This window comes from Rhinatrema bivittatum, chromosome 13, assembly GCF_901001135.1.
Source record: "Rhinatrema bivittatum chromosome 13, aRhiBiv1.1, whole genome shotgun sequence".
Taxonomy (NCBI): domain Eukaryota; kingdom Metazoa; phylum Chordata; class Amphibia; order Gymnophiona; family Rhinatrematidae; genus Rhinatrema; species Rhinatrema bivittatum.
The window spans coordinates 29198560-29216844 of record NC_042627.1 but is presented as its reverse complement, the minus strand read 5'-3'; the positions used below and the strand labels follow the sequence as shown (position 1 = coordinate 29216844).

At 40.4% G+C, this 18285-nt stretch overlaps 1 protein-coding gene across 4 annotated transcripts in view; it reads right to left on the bottom strand.

The window, feature by feature from the left end:
- The window catches only part of VPS13C (vacuolar protein sorting 13 homolog C), a 483673-nt gene that overhangs the window by 240836 nt on the left and 224552 nt on the right, over positions 1 to 18285 (bottom strand). For all 4 annotated transcript variants that reach the window (XM_029575527.1, XM_029575524.1, XM_029575525.1 and 1 more), the window contains 4 exons: positions 11841 to 11997; positions 8903 to 8982; positions 3621 to 3680; positions 854 to 1025 (listed from right to left, as the gene is read on the bottom strand). In XM_029575527.1, coding sequence (XP_029431387.1) covers positions 854 to 1025; positions 3621 to 3680; positions 8903 to 8982; positions 11841 to 11997 — 469 coding nt within the window. The remainder of the gene's footprint in view (positions 1 to 853; positions 1026 to 3620; positions 3681 to 8902; positions 8983 to 11840; positions 11998 to 18285) is intronic.

Sequence of the window (18285 nt, the reverse complement as noted above, 5' to 3'; positions counted from 1 at the left end):
AAACGTTTTTACAAGTTCTTCCTCTAGTCCCTTCTTTTTTAATATTTTTAATATAATCTTGAGCACAAACTTTTCTAAAAAGGTAAAAATAGAAATATTGAAGTAGTAAGGACAAAGTGGGTGGGAGGCTTCCAATTAAAATCACTGCAGATGATTAAGGAAATATAAATTCAGTTACTGTAAGGGGAAAAAGCTTTGACTGGTTTTAAACCAGAGTGCGCCCCACTTGGGGGTGAACTACTCAGATAGGGTTTACCTGTAGACCTGCCACTATTCATTGCAATATGCATCTTCAGTATATGACAGAGTGTGGGGGGCCCACACCGGGCCTTGCATCCTGATTAATGGTACAGTCGAGTGGATTGAACCCCAAGTAATTCCCCAATCAATTATCCATAAAGTTTTACATCAAAATTGAGATAAACAAATGTTAACAATTGTTTAACTCTCACATTGTATATTCCTGTTAAAAACAAACTGTATTTTAAAAAAAAACATCCAGATTGGTCCTCAGGGATTCAATAAAGGATTGCTGGGATTATTCCAACAACTTGAGGGCTGTGAGCCATGTTAAGGATCCTGGATGTCAAGCTCCCTAATCCTGTCTATGTATCCTGAGCACTGGTATATAAATAACCTGGAAAACCAAAGTGGTCAAGGTCTAATGATCAGAATGTGCTCGAGATGACTGGACTTATTGCTGAGAATTGAGAAACTGTTCTAGAGCATGCTTAAGCTAATGAAGTGATGAGAACCTGCATTGAACCAGAAAAGATCTGTGTGTAATGTCCTTCGGCTAGAAACCTGGCAATCACTGGATCAATGAAGATACATATTTTCAACATCATGATACCTGCTTTTGGCACAATACTTTTTTGGCCCTCTGAATGTGATTTTGGTTTGGGCCCCTTATCAAAACCACCGGCTGGTACAGCAGTACTGGAGGGAACAGCAGACGTTAGGAAGTTCATGATGGAAAGTAAAGCCTGTGTATGCAGCACAAGATCTAGAGACGAAAAGAATACCTAATTTGGACAATGAGAAATAAAAGAAAATTAATAATTGACACTTTACTACTTTTTTTTAAATATTCTTTACAATTGATGGTCAGTTCACATGGGGGCCCATGTAAATCAAACCCGTGCTAAGATCAGAGTTAAATCTTACTCAGGGGTTTTATTTAACGTATGTATTAAAATAAGTGGTCCCCATGGGATGTAGGAAGCTAATGAGAAGCAAACCAGCAAGGAAAAAAAAAAGCATATTTAAAAAAAAAAAAAAAGGCAGTTTAACTCAATGGCCATTTTGCCTGTCATTACTTAAAAACCCGTGTAACAAAATGCAAAAAACCCCACAAGTTCCCCAACCTCGATTTGAAAACTCCCTTCCACCCACCTTGGCCCAATGTGATTGGGTCAGGTCAGGCCAAGCAAGTCCTTCCTCCCCCCCCCCCCCCCCCCCCCCAAGGTGACCAAACTCCCTCGCTCTCACCTTAAAATTAAAAAAATAAAAAAATAAAAAGTGAGCCAGGCCAGAGCGGAACTCTCCAACCCTCCTTAAACCTCTCTAGCACAGCTGCTTCCTGACAGTCAGACACTTAATGTTAATTTATTCACTCCTTCACTGTCTACCAATTGGTTCTCCACTATCAGCTGTCAATGAAAGGACCAATCTCTTTTCAGAAGGCTGTGCTTTCAGAATTATGAAAGGGACTGGGTCCTTTCATTAGCAGCTCAAAGTGGAGGGGTCAATCAGCTGTCAGTGAGGGAGCAGACCTGCTGGAGAAGGAAAGGTCTTCGCTGCCTGCAGTTGCCTAGGGATAGGGGGAATGTTTAGATGGGTAGCAGAGAGTTTGGGAGGGTGGTGGTGGGGGAGCCCAGCTATTTTTTTTTTTAAGGCAAGAGGGGGGGGGGGGGTTTCGGCCTGCTTGGGTAGGAATGAAGGATTTACCCATCTAAGCCTGATCCGACCAAGAGGGGTTTCATGCCCTCATCTCTACTGTTGGAAGTTTAACACCTGCCTCTGACCAGGAGCTAAATTTCCTGTGGTAAAAGAAGGCATGCTAGGCAGCCTGCCAATTAGAGTTCTTCCTTACATTGCAGACTAATAGCTAATAAGCTTATTACCCTGCATTTAGCATGAGATGTTCCAGCCTTGCCACTGATTTTAACTCCTGTTTTAGCATGGATTTTTCTGGGGATAAAACACCAAAAAAAGCCACACTAAAATAGAAGTTAAAACACGCAGTAGGGTCAGCGCAGCTTATTATATTGGCCCCATACGTTCTAGGACCAGATTTACTAAAGAGTTTCTCTTTCTGTCTCACTAGAAAATTGCATAGTACATCTCAATTTCCAAGATATTTAAGATTTTTACCTACCGACATTCGTGGACACATCATGCAGGTTTACATTAATGTGTTAACAGAGTAAGTGAGTTACATTAAACAGGGGCAGGGGCAACAGATGAGTTAAGGAGATAAAGTCATTTCAAAATATATGGTAAATGCAGTGAATAACGCTAATGCTATAGGAATATCAAGATATAAGAATAACATGAACCAGAAACAATATGATCACTTGGCATTGGGGGTCAAGATATAATTACTACCACAAGAGGCATGGCTCCAGACTTTCTGGAGTTAACTATTTATGTGCATTTTTAAAATGTCAGTTTTGAACTTTTTTATTTTTTAAAGTTACAGAGTCCGAAAGGTTCTAGTACTGCAGGTAGCTATGGCAACAATCATTTCTATGGTATTTCCCTTTTAACAGCTGTACTGCTTTAATCCATATTTCAGACTACGTGGACAATGTATCTGCATAAAGCCACCATTAAAACTTCTCCCCCAGAATCACAGAACAAACCTTTAAAAAAAATACTGTGACTACATCAGCTTGTTGAGGTTTTTGGCTCTCTTCCTTCATCAGAATATTTTTAAACTAGACACCTTACTCTTTCATCAGTCTACTAATAACTCACCCAATGAACAACAAAATTACTTCACATTCCAATCCTCCTTCAAGAAATGAAATTCATCACATCTATGTTTCTATAAATTTTCTGTAACATTATACATGTTATAACCTTTGCTTAACAACAGTTTGTATCTTGAAACCCTGTTTACCCCCTCATCCCTGTAACCTTATATTTTGTAAACCGTTATGATGGCGTTATTTTTGACGATTCCGAATGACGGTATATAAAACTAACTAACTAACAAATAAATACTAATCAGGCAGTATCAGCAGAAGTTATGCATCTTTATCAAGGCTCTTGGGGCCATGCTCCTTCATCAGAATGTTTCTGTGCTAAGTATGCTACTTATCAGGGGCTGCAGTATTAACTATCCTCTCGTGTTCAGGGTGGTATCCACAATAAGTGCACTTATTGATAAAGAGCATTCCATGTAAATATGCACTTTCATTAGGGTTGTTTCTACACTAATATGCTTCTTTTTTTTTTTTTTTTTTTACCAGGAATTGTAATGCTATGCTCCACCACCAAAATTATTTCCGCAGTGTGATGATAGTTTCGGCGCTGATATTATCCTTCTGAGTTTGTCAACATCAGAATGTCATTTTGCTTTGTAAGTTAAATTAAAAAGGTCACTAACTTACATTTATGGTTTGTTCGGTATTGCTGTGAAGTGTTTTAAACTGTGGTCCATGCCTGTCAGCCTATAACAAAATTTAAGAAAAACTAATTAACACTGCAAATCTTGTCCCAGCATAGAACTACAGAATTTAGATGGCTGATTCCATTAATATAGGAACTCAAAGTTTACATGCTTTGCAATCTGCATCTTGTGTCAGGGATTCCATAGTACACTTACAGGTCAATGCAATACCATGCGCTGTGTCCAGCACACGGCTGAACCCCTGATGCAAAACGGGGGTTAGCGTGTTCAAAATGTGCATCCAATAGAGCACATAGCTAGTAACACTCATCACATGTAAATTCAAATTGATGAGTCTATCAGCTATTACCCACAGATGTGTAAAGAAAAAAAAAAGTGCGCCTGACGTGCACATTTTTACTCAAACATTAACACCTGACAGGAGCAGGTGTTAATTCTTGAGGTGCCCCAAACGTTTACAGAAAAGCAGAAAATGCTGCTTTTCTGTAGTTCCTATAACTTATATCATGGCAATATTAAGTTGGAGGAACTGAAAAAGGAAAACTGTAAAAAAATTTAAAAAAAAAAATTAAAATTAAAAAAAAAAGTATGCCGGTGGTCAGGTTAGGAAAATGGACGCTCGTAAAATTGATAATCTGTTTTCCTAACCTGCTGACAGCCACCTTTCCTAGGCACCCGATGCCGAAGAGGCGCTAGGGATGCAAATTTTTCCCTAGTGCCTCCTTTTTACCGCCTGTTTAACACGTGCTGATAAATCCATTGGCCTGTTAGGGCCTGATTTAAGGTTTTTCTCCCATTTGTGAGGCGGCACGGTCTAGTGGTCAGAGTAATGGGCTGGGAAACAGGTACACAATTTGATTGTAAGCTCTTTTGAGGCAAAACCTTATACCTGAATACTTATCACCACTGTACAGTACTATGTATGTCCAGTAGTGCTACAAAATAAGCACTGTTAAAATTTTAGTCTATGTTTATGGGCAAATACCTTAGTAAATCAGTCTCTTAATAAGGCTAATTAGTTGTTCAAACTGAGTGACATTTCTGGATGTATGAGCTCAATAAAATAGCATGAAATAAGATGATCTGGACTGATTATTTGAGACATGAAGTAGACACTGTACTTTCAGTTTCAGAAGGGTGCAAATTCAGTTATAGAAGAGCGGTGATTGACCTCTTCTCTTAAATTACAGTTGTAAGTCATGAATTATCTTGATGAACACTGCTGAAGCTTTAGCTGTGTGGTAGCAAGATCATTTTAGGTTTAATCATTTTCATTAAATGTTCTAATCACACACAATATCCATTATCACAAATATTTCATATGCTCTGAATTATAAACAAGGAATTTTCAGAACAGGCTCACAAGCTAATTTTCAAAAGGAAGATCCCTCAACCCTTGAGATTTCTTAGAAAAAAAAAATCGGGCCAGTGGCATACAGCAGGTACTTAGTACCAGTGTACATTTGCACCTCATTTGAAGCAAGTGCAAATGTACATGTGGAAAGTTAAGTACAGTGTTTTCAAAATGAAAGCCCTGCATGTACTTTTCCGTAAATCCTGTCTCATTTTTGCTATGAGTAAAAGCAGCTGTACTGTTCACTTTTATCCACAATGGGTGATGGGAAGGGGGAACACAATTTTCAAACACCCTGTTTCAGAGGTAACCAATTCCAGTCCTCAAGAACCACAAACCAGCCCGGTTTGCATGACAGCCACAATGAATATTAATTAGCTAGATTTGCATACAATGGAGGCAGTGCCTGCAAATCTTTCTCATGCATAAAACCAGACCTGCTGCTCTTGAGGACTAGAGCTGGCCACCCCTGACCTATCTCCATGATTTTACTGTTTTACCCACAGGAATGGCTTTAAAATTGCCCTCAAACTGTATAATTGTCCTAATATAACTAATTTGTGTGTCATAGCATCTTAGATACAGAGGGGTAGATAAACTACCAACAGAATGGCAAACTCTGCAGGTAGCTTTTACCTTTGGATTTGCCACAATAAATCAATGAAAAACAATTTGGGTAGTTATGCTTTGATTTTTGCCCTCCACCCTAAAATGTACCCACAAAAATTTGTGCCTGCTTTCCATGTGACCAAAGCGCCATTTGGAGTTTTGAATTTCGCTGAGAATGCCTAAAAGATCCACGGATATAAGCATGCAAATTGTTGACATCTGTGTACACACCTCTACTGGTGTAAAAGGTGGGCAATAATCAAAGAACCCATTTCCATGGGTAAAACAGACTTCTACCCACAGAATACACTGATTTTCAGTATAAATCAAACCAATTTTGTCAAACAAGAATGAACAAAATAGCTTCCTCCCACTCCCAACCCTCAAAACAGAATGAATTTTAACAGTCCCAGATGTGGATGTGTCTTTATTTTATTTAGATTCCACCTTCCCAATATTTCAAAGTGAATTACATTCAGTTACTGTAGAGGTATTTTCCTGTCTTCAGAGGGCTCCTGAGGCGATGGAAAGTGAAATGACTTGCCCAAGGTCACAAGGAGCAGCAGAAGGATTTGAACAGCCTGTTCTAACCACTAGGTCACTCCTCCACTCCAAACTGAATACACTTTGGGATCCTACTTATTAGGGATATGCAGAGGGGAAAAAAATATATATTTTGGTTCATTCATTCATTTCGTGAGCAGCTCAATTCATTTCTTTAATTTCAAAATTTAAAAAAATATATATTTTTTGTATTCGTTCATTTGTTTGCCATTAAAGTCAATGGGAGAAGCATTGTAGCATATTTTGGGCTCCAGAATAGAGGTTCTCTCTAGGGATGTGCAGAGGGACGCCATACGTTGCATTCGTGATTCGGATTCGTCGGGGAGCAGATACATTGCATTCGGCCGTATGGCGCCCCGATGCGTTAATATGGCGATTTCTATTCGTGTCCCAACTAAAATTAAAATTAACTACAACCCCCCACCCTCCTGACCCCCCCAAGACTTACCAAAACTCCCTGGTGGTCCAGCAGGGAGTCTGGGAGCCATTCCCTGCACTCACACCCTTGGTGCCGGTTTCATCATGGCGCCGATAGCCTTTGTCACAGGGGCTACCGGTGCCATTGGTCAGCCCCTGTCACATGGCCATCGGCGCCATCTTGTGCTCCTACCATGCGACAGGGGCTGACCAATGGCACCGGTAGCCCCTGTGACATAATATGGGCAAAGGCTATCGGCGCCATTTTGAATACTGGCATCGGACGGCTGGCGTGCAGGAGGTCGCTCCGGGACCCCCATTGGACCCCCAGGGACTTTTGGCCAGCTTGGGGGGGGGCCTCTTGACCCCCACAAGACTTGCCAAAAGTCCAGCAGGGGTCTGGGAGCGACCTCCTGCACGCCGGCCGTCTGCTGCCAGTATTCAAAATGGCGCCGATCCCCTTTGTCCTCACTATGTCACAGGGGCCGACCGTCGGTACCTGTGACAAAGTGAGGGCAAAGGCGATCGGCGCCATTTTGAGTACTGGCATCGGACGGCCGGCGTGCAGGAGGTCGCTCCCGGACCCCCGCTGGACTTTTGGCAAGTCTTGTGGGGGTCAGGAGGCCCCCCAAGCTGGCCAAAAGTCCCTGGGGGTCCAACGGGGGTCCTGGAGAGACCTCCTGCACTCCGGCTGGCCATTGCCAGTACTCAAAATGGCGCAGATAGCCTTTGCCCATATTATGTCACAGGGGCTACCGGTGCCATTGGTCAGCCCCTGTCGCATGGTAGGAGCACAAGATGGCGCCGATGGCCATGTGACAGGGGCTGACCAATGGCACCGGTAGCCCCTGTGACAAAGGCTATCGGCGCCATGATGAAACCGGCACCAAGGGTGTGAGTGCAGGGGATGGCTCCCGGACCCCCCGCTGGACCACCAGGGAGTTTTGGTAAGTGTTGGGGGGGGGGTTCAGGAGGGTGGGGGGGGGGTTGTTTAAATTTTTATTTAGGTGGCCATATAATTCGGGGAAGATTCGTGTATTCGTGGGGAATCGCGATACGTTTCGCTTCCCCACGAATACTACGAATAGTGTAATATATGTTGCAGATCGCCAATACGGCAAAAACGAATGCACACCCCTAGTTCTCTCATCAGTGTTCATGAAATTTGTGGGAAGACAATTTGTTTGATCCGCGCTGGACAAATTGTGTCTTTGGAGATTGCATAATATAGCATTTAAAATTAAATAAATAAATAGATCTGAAGGGGGAAAGAACTCCAAGTTAACTAGACTGTGGCAAACGGCACCAAACGTTCATGAATAGCTTAAGGCACCATAAAGGGGCAAATGGGTACCGGCAGTGGCAGAAGTTCTCCAAGGCACCATCAGAGGAACGAAGAAGTAGCAAGAGTGATAAGAACATCAAGGCTTCAAGACAGGACACAAACAGTGGCAAGAAACTTTAAAGGCAGCCCGAGAGCCAAAGTGACACCAAGAGTGGCATTAACATCCTAAGGCACCCTAAAGGTGGAACGAGGCAGAAAGGTGGCAGGAAGACCCTCAATGCACTAATAAAGGGTCAAAGTAGCACAAACAGTGGCATCAGTACAGGAATGAACCATGAGAGTTGCAATGCAGCTCCCCACAGTGGCAAGAACACCCCAAAGTGTACAGTCTGGAGTATGGCAGCAAGTCAGTGTCAGAAAGACTCCCAAGGGTTTACATGCATAGATATAGTATATAATGCAGGATGCTACACAAATATTATTGTATATTTATACAAAACATTTTTTATATTAACAAATGTGACTATTATGCCTACTATTCATTAGTGCTCGTTCCTCAGGGTTTTTCTAGTATATACCCACATCGTTTTTCCCTTGGAAGATGTTAGACTGTTTTTGGGTTTTTTTTTACCCAAGATGATTAGCTCAGAGTACAGCGTGAACACTTATGTATATGCATTTTTCCAAAAAATTTTTAAAAGAAAACATTTGTTTCTAATAGTTTGAATACATATTTTGATATGTTTTGATAATTTCTAATTAAAAAAAACATTTAAATTTGTAAGATTATCCTTAGTTTTTGTGATTTGGTTGGATACACTTTTTTTTTTTTAGGTCCACTGCCATCTATATTTTGTGCATTTGGAAAAACACAAAAATATGTATTGCAGGTACAATAATGTATAAAAATAGTGTGGCTGCCATGTTAGCTCATTTGAAAGGTACCTTTCATTTGTTTTAAACAACTATTTCTGCAATTTTACATTCAAGACATCAACTTAACATGTCAATGGATTAAAACTAAATACTAAACCTTTATGTATTCCATTTTCAAAAGGTGTTCATCGGTCTCACTGGAAGAATGAATTGTATGAAATGGTTCTCCATTTGAATCTGCACAAAGAGTAAATGTTTCATGATATTTCCATTTGTATTAAAGCAAAACAAACTCATTTCAAGACCTTACTTTTCAAGGCATTTGGACCTCTAAAGATGGCTAAACAGTTCTAAGCAAAGCATGGATAGTCCAGTTGGAAACAAGTGCCTGTTTTTGTTAACCAGTCATTTGCCAACTGTAACACACTGATGGGCAGGTGAAAGCTATGGAATTGCCATCAGGTCTCCACTACAGACCAATTTAAAGCAGAAGAACTAAGAGGCCTCAGTTTACAGAATCCAGAATTAACATGGCACCTGTGTTTCAACAAGTCCCCTATCCTTTTCTCTTCTAGTCCTCTTCTCTCAGCCTTTAGTGTAAAAATTCTCACAGGTCTGGAAGGCATACCAGGAAGGTAAAAGAGTCAGACAGGCTATTAAAGCAGCAAATAAGGCAAGGTTGGGCACTGTAACTTTCTGCCCTGCTGCAAAGAGCACTTACCTTCCAACCCCCTTGTTTTATACTGTACACTGAAAAGACGTTATGAAGTACTGTGCATTGCAGAATTACTTTGTCCGCAACTCTGGCAGACTGTTTAATTTTATTTCATTATGATTCATATACTGAATTTTTCTTGTCTTTAACACACTGTATTTGTTACAGCTGTGGCTGGGCAGGCTACATGAGCCAAATCAGAATGGAAAGATATGCATCATGAACTTTATCTTGCAGTGTGTAATTCCCATCTTTATGGTGGAGTCCTCTCTCAGTGAGCTAATTCTCAGAAGAGCAATGTGACATGTAGAATGTATAGGAGGTATCACAGAGACAAGTGGCAGGTGGGTGGCTATGGCTTGGGGACCAGATGACCATTGGTGGACATGATGGGTGAAGCCACATTGTCTGAAGGCATCCTTACTTTGAATCTCAGTGGAAGTCCGATGGATGTGTATTTAGCACATCCAAGACTGCTAGAAGACATCCCTGCTCAGGAGCTCAGTGGGAGCATGGGAGGCATGCACTGGGTGCAATGAGGCCAGTAGGTGGTGTCCTAGCTTGGAAGCCTGATGGGACCTGAGGAAGGCGGGGAGCATACACAGTGTAGCAATCCAGAAGTGGACATTCATGTTTTGAGCCATGGTAAGCGTCCAATGGGTGTATACTAGATGCAGGCATGACCACCAGAAAATTGTCTTAGGTTGGGAGCTCAGCAAGAGCATGGGGCATGAACTAGGTTCAAATTATGCCAGCAGAGGACATCCTAAGCTTGGCAACAGGGTAGAAATTCAGTGACTACTCAAGATGACTTAACAACTGAAAGAGCAAGTACAGCGAGGTATAAGCCTAGACTATCTTGCTGACAGAGGGAATTGACAGAGATAGGTACATGGTTCAGGTATTCAAGACAAGAATGTTTATTGAAAATAAAGCTGCATCCTTATTACCAAATCTGCCTAGTTATCTGGCACTTGACTATACAGAATGCTCAAGTAACTGGCATCTTGCCCACACAACACCTTGAGGAGGAATGACAGGAAGGGAAGGGCTAGATTAAAGAACAGTATAGTTTTTCTCTACTGTGCTATGTGCACTCCAGCATTACGCCCCTCTACTAATGCCTGCAAGAGACAAAAGGTATGGGGAGAGGAAATTAAAGAAGAGGATTCTCAAATAACTGTTGCATTTAATTAACAGACATTGGCTATTCCTCGTGCATTCCTGAATGAACCCACAATGAAAGAGCTTCTAATTATTTCATGTGGTCAGCCACTTTAAGGCATTAGGGCCCAATATTGAAAGCACATTTAGTGCTGGACAGCCGGATAAGTCACTTATCCAGCTATCTTTAGCTGGCTAATTTGTGGGCAAGCAGTGGGTAGATTTGGGCGGCGCTACATATCCAGTTAACTTAATCGGATAAGTAGTGATATTCGTTCTTATCCAGTTGAGTTAATAGGATAAGTCAGATCAGAACTGATCTAACTTAGCAGGATTTAACTTATCCGGCTAAGTAGCATCTTGGCTGCGGATATTCAGCGGCAATATCCATTGTAACTTAGACAGATACTGTATTTTTGCTCCATAAGATGCACTTTTTTTCCCCCAAAAGTGGGGGGAAATGTCTGTGCGTCTTACGGAGCGAATATTTTAAAAAAAACTAACTACAACCTCCCCACCCTTCTGACCCCTCCAAGACTTGCCAAAAGTCCCTGGTGGTCTAGCGGGGGTCCGAGAGCGATCTCCTGCACTCGGGCCATCGGCTGCCAGTATTCAAAATGGCGCCGATAGCCTTTGCCCTTACTATGTCACAGGGGCTACCAGTGCCATTGGTCGGCCCCTGTCATATGGTAGGAGCAATGGATGAACAGCCGGCACCATCTTGTTCTCCTACCATGTGCCAGGGGCCGACCAATGGCACCGGTAGCCTTTGTCCTTACAGGGGCTACTGGCGCCATTTTGAATACTGGCAGCTGACACCCCGAGTGCAAAAGATCACTTCCGGACCCCCGCTGGACCACCAGGGACTTTTGGCAAGTCTTGGGGGGGGGGCAGGAGGGGGGGTTGTAGTTAATTAAATTTAAAGGGTTGGGATGGGGAATGGGGACAAAAAAACATGTTATGCCCTCCCCTAATTTGCTCCATAAGACGCACAGATGCCCGGGAACAGAGCCGGTTTAGCACACCAATTTATTTATTTATTTTTTTAAAATTTTCCGCTCTGAATCCTAGGTGCGTTTTATGGTCAGGTGCGTCTTATGGAGTGCCAGTAAGTCATATCTGGCTAAGTTACTTATCCGACCAGCGCTGAATATCGAACCCTAGGTAAACATTTTTAATATTGTCTGTTCTTGCAATTCTTTCATATAGCACTTACCTGTAAATTCATAACACTTCATGCTTATTTTCTTTAAATATGCTATAGCACTCATATTAGTGCTTTTTATTCTAGCCTCCATGCCAAGCTGCGACACATGCAGATCATGTAAAGGTTGCCCAGTCTCCTCCACCAGTTTCATCAATGTTACTACAACCTAAAGGACAGATAGTGTTAGATTATAATTTTAGTTTTCTTTACATTTTAAACAATTTATAAACAATAAATGAAGAGCAAATTACATATGTTCAAGTGAACTAGTAATAACTAATATATTCCATAATATTCCAATGTAACATTGAAACCTGTTCCTCATTTCTTTCTATGACTTTACATCCAAATATGAGCATTACATGATGGACAAATAGAGTAGCCACATATTGGGAGGCCACCAATTTATACTATACAGAATATACTGTAACAGAAATGTAATTTCGATCTAAACAATGTGTTAATCAACCCCTCTTCCCCCCCCCCCCCCCCCCACACAGACCTCTTTGGAGGGGCCACACTTCAGAAACTGAGCGCTGACAAGCTCATTGCAGAATCTGAAAACACACTGATTTGTGCTATGTGGGACAGGATAATCTGCAAGGCCCAGAGGATAACTCTCAGTCACTTAAAAGAAAACAATCCTCACCAAGTACTGCATTCCAAAACAATAATGAAGTTTACTGAATACAAAATTAAAGCAGTTCAGCAACGCTAAAACAGAGACAATCCAAAGTACAACAAGCAGAAAGCAGATAACACACAAATCTGAAAATGCAAATCCTCATGCATTGAGTAGCAATAACATCTGGAAAGTGTCCTCCTAAGGGTCTTCATCTCCCCAGATACCCTCTCAGAATTTTAGAAATCCTCTTCCCAGTGGAAACAGTAGAAAATACCTGGTTGTGCACTCAATCCTCCAGACAAATCTCTTTCCTGTGGATCCTAGGAAAATAAACTCGCCAGAGTTCTTTTGGATGAACTCTTCTTGGAGACTTCCTCCAACTAGATGAGAAGGCAAGGCAGGCTCTCTCAATGGACAAGAGACCAGGCCACTTATCCTCTCCTGTCCCAGAGACCAGACAGAAAATAACGTCATGTTGCTTCTCTCCATCTCTCTCATCAATGGCTTCCCATTTTAGAATGCTAGACCACTGGATATGAACCCTCACTATCGCTCCAAAACTCCACTATACCCCATGAACCTCCCATTGCAGGAATTCTCCTGCTGTTTAACCTATACTAAAGCCTAGCCAGCTCTACAAATATATGAAGATAAGCCAATGAGGGAAAATGGGAAAATTGTACTTATTACTTAATATTAATAAAATTTAGTAAACATGATGCACACATGCCACATATAAAACTTCCAATTTGTTTTCACTACGTAGAACTATAAAAGTTAAATTCAGGGGCCAATAATTAAGTGTTTTTAAACTAAGTGTCCCTGTCCTCAGGAACATCAAGTACAATCTAGCCTGTTATGTTATCACTGGCTAGAATGAAAAGGACTTAAAATTTGTTTAAATCTAACTGGTGACAGGATAGGTACCTGGACTGCAGTTCCATGGGAGTGAAAACTGCCCCAATAACAAAGTTCTGTTAATTTATGTGTATTAATACTATTCATTTTATGAATCTTAAATTTTTTTTTATATATTGAGCCCCATCTCAAGGTTTACTTGTAAATAGCAAGCAGGTAAGGAAATATAAATAATAGATTTTCAAACTATTAGCACAGAGAACTTTTTATTCACAGAAATCCTTGGCTCAGTGTGTGGCAGGGGTCAGAAAAGATGAAAGTGTTAGGAATGATCCAAAAAGGAAGGGAGAATAAAAGTGCAAAATACATTGCCTTTATATTGATCCATGGTGCAACCACACCTTTACAGTGTGCAGTTCTGGTTGCCTCATCTCAAGACAGACATAGCAGAACTAGAAATAATAAAGGGGATGGAACTTCTCTCCTATGAGCCTCCCTACACAGGCTAGGGCTCTTCAGCTTGGAAAAGAGATGGAACATGATAGATGTATATAAAATCATGAGTGGGGTGTAACATGGACAATTATTTACCCTTTCAAATAATACTAAAACAAGGGGACACTTCATGAAACTAAAACCAGCAGATTCAAAACAAATCATGAAAACACTTTTTAGCGCACTATCAAGCTGTGGAATTTGTTGCCAAAGGATGTGATCAAGGCAACTAGCATAGTGGGGTTTAAAAGAGGACTGGACAAGTTTCCAGAGGAAAAGTCCTTAACAGATTAGTTGTCAAGTAGACTAAAGAAAGCTATTGCAATCCCTGGGAGTGAGCAACAGGAATTACATCTACTTTATGGGATCTGCCAGGTAATTGCAGCCTGTTGAGGGACAGGATGCTGGGCTCGATGGACCTTGGTCTGACCCAGCACGGCAATTCTTATGTTCTTATGACTTTGCACCAGGTTTCAAAAAGAAAGTACACACACAGGAAACGCCACACTGTGTCAGACCAAAGATCTGCTGAGCCCAACATCCTGTCTCTGATACTAGCCAATCCAAAAGGTAGATCCCATTTCTTGCTGCTCACTCCCAGCAACAAATGGTGGGTCTCTTAGGGACTCTTGGTTAATAACTATTTATGGACTTTTTTCAGAAACTTTTACAAATCCTTTTTAAATCCAGTTATGCTAGTTGCTTTAACTATATCCTCCAACAACAAATTACACAGCTTGTTTGTGCGCTGAGTGAAAAATACTTCCTCCAATTTGTTTTAAATCTGCTACCTGTTAGTTTCAATGAGCATTCCTTAGTTCTAGTGTTATGTTAATGGGTAAATAACTGTTCCCTATTTACCTATTCCATCCATACATGTTTTTGGAGACCTATATCATATCACCTCTCAATTGTCTCTTCTCCAAGCTCTTCTTCCCCTAACTTGTTTAGTTTTTCTTCCTAAGGGAGCTGCTCCACCCTGTTAACTATTTTTGGCACAAGGTGGGTGGCACCTTATAGATTGACCAATTTATTGAGGCATGAACTTTGGAAGACAGATGCATCTGTCCTCTAAAGCTCATGCCTCAAACTGGTTAATCTATAAAGGTGCCACCCGCTTTGTATCTTCTTTGCTACACTAGAGTCTAGACTAACATGGCTATCGCTCTGAAGATATTGACTATTTGTGTTGCCCTTCTCTGTACCTTTTCTAATTCTACCTCTTTTTTTTGAGATGGGGTGACCAGAATTTCACACAATACTCAGGGTACAGCTGCACTGTAGAACCATACAGGGGTATTATGATTCTTTGTTTTGTTCTCCCTTCCTTTCTGAATAATTTCTAGCTTTCTGTTTTGTTTTATTTACCATGACTGCACACTGAACTGAGGATTTCAAAATACTGTTCACATTGACTTCAATTGCCTTTTCCTGGGTGGTTATTCCTAGTGTGAAACCCATCATTGTGTATCTAAAATTAGGATTATTTTTCCCTATATGCATCTCTTTACACTTGTCCACATTAAATTTCATCTACCTTTTAGATGCCCAGTTCTCCAGTCTCACAAAGTCCTTCCGTAGTTTCTCACAATCTGCCTGAATACTTTTGTGTCATCTGCAAATTTGATCACTTCTCGTCACTCCCCTTTCTAGGTCATGGGTCAGATCCCAGGGGCAGTCTATTATTTACCCTTCTCAACTGGGAAAACGAATTCTACTTTGTTTCCTGTCTTTTTACCAGTTACCAATCCACAGTTAGTGTCTCATATTCCAAGGCTTTTACATTTTCTGAGGAGTCTGTCATGAGGGACTTTAACAAATGCCTTCTTGAAATCTAAATGCACTACAATCAATCAGCTTATCTTCATGCATGTGCTTATTTACACCTTCAAAAAATCCTAATAGGTTACTAAGGAATGACTTTCCTTTCCTAAACCCATGCTAGCTCTTTTCCATTAAACCATTTTTATCCATATGGCCAGTATTCTTCTTAATTATAGCCTTCACAATTTTACAGATATCAAAGCTCACTGGTCTGCAAGCTGCTCAGCTCACCCTGGTGCCATTTTTGAAAATTGACATTACATTTGCTACCCGCCAGACCTCAGGGAAAAAGACAGATTTGAATGATTGGTTACAGATTATCTGTAGTAGATCTGCATTTCAATATTTGACTTCCTTTAGAACTCTGGGTTGAATACCATAAGTCCCAATAATTTGCTACTATTTAATTTGCCAATTTGCTCTAGCATGTCTTCCAGATTCACGATAATTAAATTAAGTTCCTCCAGGTTATTACCTAGAAAAAAAAGTGTAGTTGTCTGTAATCTCCCTATCATCCTCCACTTTAAAAACCGAAGCAAAGAATTTCTTTGAAACTTTGTACCAGCAGAATTTTGCATCTCTTTAATATGTGGGTCCTTTATTAATAGAAAATAATGCACAAAATTGAAAATGCAATTGTCATGGGTTATTTTCCCAGCCTTGACCTAAACATGCCCCCAAGAACACATCCCTTAAATGTGGCTTAAAGTATGCTTAAGAATAGGGAAGCTGCAGTGGCAGGATGAAGAAAAAAAAGTTAGTTTAGTACTGAATTTTAGCACCAAGCGCCTCATTTAGGGGCCTAAATCATGACAAATGGAAGTCAGGCCTAAATTAAGGTGTTTATTCAGCTGAAATTTTAAGTAAGTTTGACTGAAAATAGGATCCTAAATTTAGAAGCTGACATTTTTTTAAAATCAATTATCAGCCTCCCCAATCTCTAGCTAAATGGGCTTTTCTTGGAAGGAAGTTCCATAATGGGGAATAATACTTGAGAAAGCCCTTCCACACATTATGACCAATATAATTTCTACTAAGAATGGGATGCATAGAAAAGTATTATAAGTTGCTCTTAAACATTGAGGTGGTCCACAAGGGACAAGGATAATTAATTTCAAGACAGCAATACCACCAAGAAAAATGCCAGGAACTGATATCACAAGTTACTCTAACATTTGGTATAACATTTCTGCATGGGGTATGTTACATGGAGTGTCAACTACAATCCTAAACAACTTATTGGACAGACGGGATGGACCATTTGAATCTTTATCTGCTCTCATTTATTATGTTACTATTTATTTATTTATTTAAGTTTTTTATACCGACCTTCATAGTAAATAACCATATCGGATCGGTTTACATTTAACAAGGGTATAACTGGAGAAACAATTCAAGTAAACGATAAATAACAATAGGTAGGAATAAGTCAAAGTTACAATCAACAGGGAAAGAGAACTTGGAAGCTTGCAACAAGCTGGAAAGAAGATAAAGGCAGGAATAAATATAAAGTGTTACCATAGAGCGTACGGGTTAAAAGCCTAAAAGGTGCTTTAACCTGGAAGGGTCAGAGTCCATTGTGATTAGCATAACATGAAAAACAGGTTTATCTTAATGTGTTCAAATCAGAACACCACAAAGTTAATTAAGGAGTAATCCCTCTGCCTCCAAGCATGCTTTCTTAGAACAGCACAAAATGCTGGTTATGGTCATCATTGCTGGCTTTAAGGTCAAAAAGCAGCATCAGTTAAATAAAAAACTGAATCCCTTTTTAGATCTATCATATCACTTATTTTGTCTGACCAGAGAGGCAAGCAGGAGGAAAATAAGTCAAGTGATAATTATGATTAGAAATCAAGGTAATTCAATGTAATTATCTTTAGTATCATCTCAATACAACTGGCCTTATCAGATTATATTTTGTTGCAGTTTGATCAAGACTATTCCCTGATTCTGGTTTCTTTGGACATTTTGGCCACATTTGATTGTGTAGATATTCCATCCTCTTGAGCCAATTGCACTCTTTGAGCGTTGGCGGTTCTGTTTCTTCTTGGTTTCAATCTTATCTCTTGGGACATCATTTTCAAGTCAAGATCAATCAATCTTTTTCCTCATGGAAGCCCCTTGATAAGGAGGTTCTGCGTTATTCTTTGTGTTGTTTAATGTTTACTAGCAGCCACTGTATGCCATTATTTTATTATTTGTGGAAGAATTTAAAATTTATGCTGATATACAGCTTGTTTTTTCTGTTAATGCCCCAATAGATCAGGTTTGTAATAGCATTGTGAAGTGTATTTCTGCCATAAAGTTATGGCTAATGCAGAACGGCCTTACTCTTAACCTGGCTGTAAGTGAAGTCTTGTGGTTGAGTAGACACCCAGCCAAGTGAATCTGCCAGTCTTCATTATTGATGGAATTTCTCTCAATTTTTCTCCCATCATTTGAAATCTTGGCTTTATACTGGATAAGCCTTTGGCTTAAAACCTCAGTTGTGTTTTGTAATTGTCAGCTTTTTATAAGCTTCGGGTTCTTTGTTCCCTCAAATATTTGTTACTAGTCTCTGACTTTAGAACTAAAGTGCAAGCGTTCATTGTGACTAAATTAACCTATTGCTATTAGCTAAATACAGGATTACAGACTTATATGATAGGA